This window comes from Bison bison, unplaced genomic scaffold (assembly GCF_000754665.1).
Source record: "Bison bison bison isolate TAMUID 2011002044 unplaced genomic scaffold, Bison_UMD1.0 scf7180017847424, whole genome shotgun sequence".
Taxonomy (NCBI): domain Eukaryota; kingdom Metazoa; phylum Chordata; class Mammalia; order Artiodactyla; family Bovidae; genus Bison; species Bison bison.
Window position 1 is genome coordinate 4,985 of NW_011477997.1, and position 3,378 is coordinate 8,362.

Here is a 3,378-nt window from a genome sequence, read left to right on the forward strand (position 1 = left end):
CAGAGTGGAGAAGGCAATGGCACCCCACTCCAGTACTCTTGCCTGGAAAATCCCATGGATGGAGGAGCCTGGTAGGCTGCAGTCCACGGGGTCACTAAGAGTCGGACATGCCTGAGCGACTTCACCTTTCATTTTTCACTTTCATTAATTGGAGAAGGAAATGGCAACCCAGAAAGCGTAATAGAGTGGAGAAGGCAATGGCACCTCACTCCAGTGTTCTTGCCTGGAGAACCCCAGGGTCGGGGGAGCCTGGTGGACTGCTGTCTATGGGGTCGCACAGAGTCGGACACGACTGAAGTGACTTAGCAGCAGTAGCAGCAAGCGTAATAGAGAAGGACACAGCTGTATGAATGGAGAGGACACCTTCATGCAGAGTGAATGAGGAGAGCACACTGGGGATTTCTATACTGGGAGGAGTGAATGATTGTGATATTTGAGTGTAAGAATGAGACCCAGGGGAGCAGAGATGGAGCAGAATGGTGCCATGTATCAGAATCAGCAGATAGGTGCATGGTATGTTATATATGTAGTGTGCTTTATTACTTCATTTTTCACACATGTATATATTATTATTTTATCATGTATATAATTACATACAATCAATGAAGCACTTTCCCTCAATACTTTTATTTAGGTTATTATTGTTTTGCAGTCAGTGAAAGAGGGAGGGTAGGAGAATTCACTATTTCCATTTAGATTTATATCAAAGAAAAGAAAACATGCTCTACCTGTTTAGCCCTCACTCAGTGGGTGATGCTTGGCTAAGTGCTCTTAAATGTTCTGCTTTTTCTGACACTCCAAACACTAGGAACATTTTCACTCACTTTATATTTGAGGAGACTGAGGCTCAACAAAGTTCAGCAATTTCCTTGATTACCCGTCTAGACTCGATGCAGGATCTAATATCACATAGAAATCATTTTTTAACTTTCAGCCCATTTGATTCTCAGCCCTTTGTTTTCTTCTCCGGTGCTTTGCGGAGATCATTTCTCCAGGTTGCCTCCCAAGTGCACTGGATGCTCCACCTCTGGGCCCTTTGCAGACCCTCCTTTACTTTCTCAACCTTCAGAGTGGCAGGTCCTCGTGAGCTTTAGGTCATCTTCTCATTCTACACGCTAATCCTAAAGCACAACATCCATATAAGCTTCTACCAATGGGAAATGGGAAATCTGTCTTTAGGTGTTTCTTGGGCACTCTATAGACTAATCAGCTTTCTCCCCTTCCCGAGAGGCCTCAACCAGATTCTGGTGGGAGAATCCCCTTTTGTCTAGCTCTCATTGTAACAGGAAACTTAAATAATTAAGCATGATTATTGCTTTTATACCTTTCTCTTCCAAACGAAACCCTCCAAAAGAAGAGGTTTCGCATTTGGTTTTTCCACCTCTGTGTTTTCAGAACTGAAAATATATCTGATATAGAAATAAACAATTTTAAATCAGATATCTGACATAGAAATATGCAGTTTTAAGTTATAACCTGCTGAAAGAGGTGAGTAATGAGTAGAATTCTTCATCCATGTTTCAGTATGCGTTGTGAATTTAAGCTATTTCTTTTTATAAGAGTAACAATTCCAAGCTGTCTTCTGGGGAAGAGTTTTGTAAATTAAAGGAGAAAATAATTTGAAAAACAATAAAGGTAAGTATCTTTTCTTCTATTTGAATACATTATAAATTTGAACATGATAGTGTATGAACAAAACTATTCTAAATACCATACATAGTATGACTGAGGAAAAGTACAGGATGAATACATTAGAGCCCTTTGCACTCTAATCGCTGTTATTTTGACTCCTGATCTGATCATTCCTAAACCTCTAGTGTATCTGAGACTAATTGGGATACTTGCTGTGTCCTCAAACTGCGTTCTTCAGCTTTTAGTACCGTAAATGTCTGTTAAAAGTTGATGATGGATCGGTGCTACCGGCTGGCCGTCAGGGCTGCGACACGAGCGTTCGTGCGGTGCACGCGAGCCCGCAGTCTGAAGAAAAGGCACCTGCGGACGCTCTGGATTAATCGAATTACAGCTGCCTCCCAGGAACATGGTCTGAAATACCCAGCATTCATCCTCAATTTGATTAAGTGCCAGGTGGAGCTCAACAGGAAAGTACTTGCAGATCTAGCCATCTATGAACCAAAGACTTTTAAATCTTTGGCTGCTTTGTCCAAAAGAAGGCGAGAAGAAGGATTTGTTGCTGCCTTGGGGGATGGGAGGAGCCTGAAGGAATTTTTTCCAGGGTGGCACAGCACCACTGAGGGGGATGCTGATACCAACGGCCCTTTGAGCATCCCCCTGTGATGATAATACTAAAATAGGGACTACAAGTTACTTGTCAACAGTTGTAGGTTTGACTTGCATTTGTGTTAATTTACATGTCAGTTACAAGCCCAAGAGAAAAGGACTTGTCTTGCCTCATTGGCACAGGTTCAGAAATCTCACATGGATTGTGTAAAGTATGTATTGTGTAAATAAAGTTTCTGTGGTGTTTTAATTAAAAAAAAAAAAAGTTGATGATGATGGACTAGAGAAAAGGAACGGAGGTAAATTGGCCTTGACAGTGATCATTAGCGTTCATTTGGGGAGGAGTTGGGCTGTGTCTACTTCTAGTTCTGCCTTTGTTTCTGCCCTCTTGATTTTGTACATCAACTACACTGGCTTATGGTACTGGATTGGTCTTCTTGAAAACAGATTTATTAGACGTGTTTGACAAGTAACCACCACAGGAGAAAGGCGTATGTCTTGTTCACCATTCTGTCATGAGCACAGAGTTCATAATAATTACACTGAATTCACAAAGAGTATTCTTAGAGTTTCCATCAGACTTCCCATCAGAATCTTCTATTGACTTCACTTATTGGCCTTCTTAATAGAAGGAGTTAATAGGCATCATTAGCTGACTGAGTACATTTCTACTGAGCCTCTTGGATCATCATTTTCATCTCATAGTGGAGCTGTAGGGTCTGTGATGCTAGGTAATCAGCCCTCATGCTTTCCTGATTTCAGAGTCTTTGTAATTTTATATGTTCTATTTCATTTAGTATTTTTTTGGGCAGGAGTTGTCTTTCTACTTCTGAATTACTTTCTATATCATTTTGAGGTTGTAGCTTAATAAGAAAGTAAAAATGGAAACATAAAAGGGCCTGTACCATGATTTTCCATAATGTTCAATTCATCATTGATTTTCTTCCCCATTCAGCTTTCTTGGAAAGCTGTCACTGTGTTGGAAGCATTGAGGCAAAAGGAAAACAAATGCTATTCTAACTATCAGATCAGATCAGTTGCTCAGTCGTGTCTGACTCTTTGCAACCCCATGAATCACAGCACGCCAGGCCTCCCTGTCCATCACCAACTCCTGGAGTTCACTGAGACTCACGTCCATCA

General features: G+C 41.1%; 1 protein-coding gene across 1 annotated transcript; it reads left to right on the forward strand.

Moving 5' to 3' along the window:
• The first annotated feature begins 1,905 nt into the window (after nt 1-1,905).
• On the forward strand, nt 1,906-2,470 carry LOC104990935 (39S ribosomal protein L20, mitochondrial-like). Its single transcript, XM_010843269.1, is given in 2 exon segments — nt 1,906-2,206; nt 2,209-2,470. Coding segments are annotated over 2 exon segments (345 nt in total). The 3' UTR covers nt 2,253-2,470.
• The last annotated feature ends 908 nt before the right edge of the window (nt 2,471-3,378 follow it).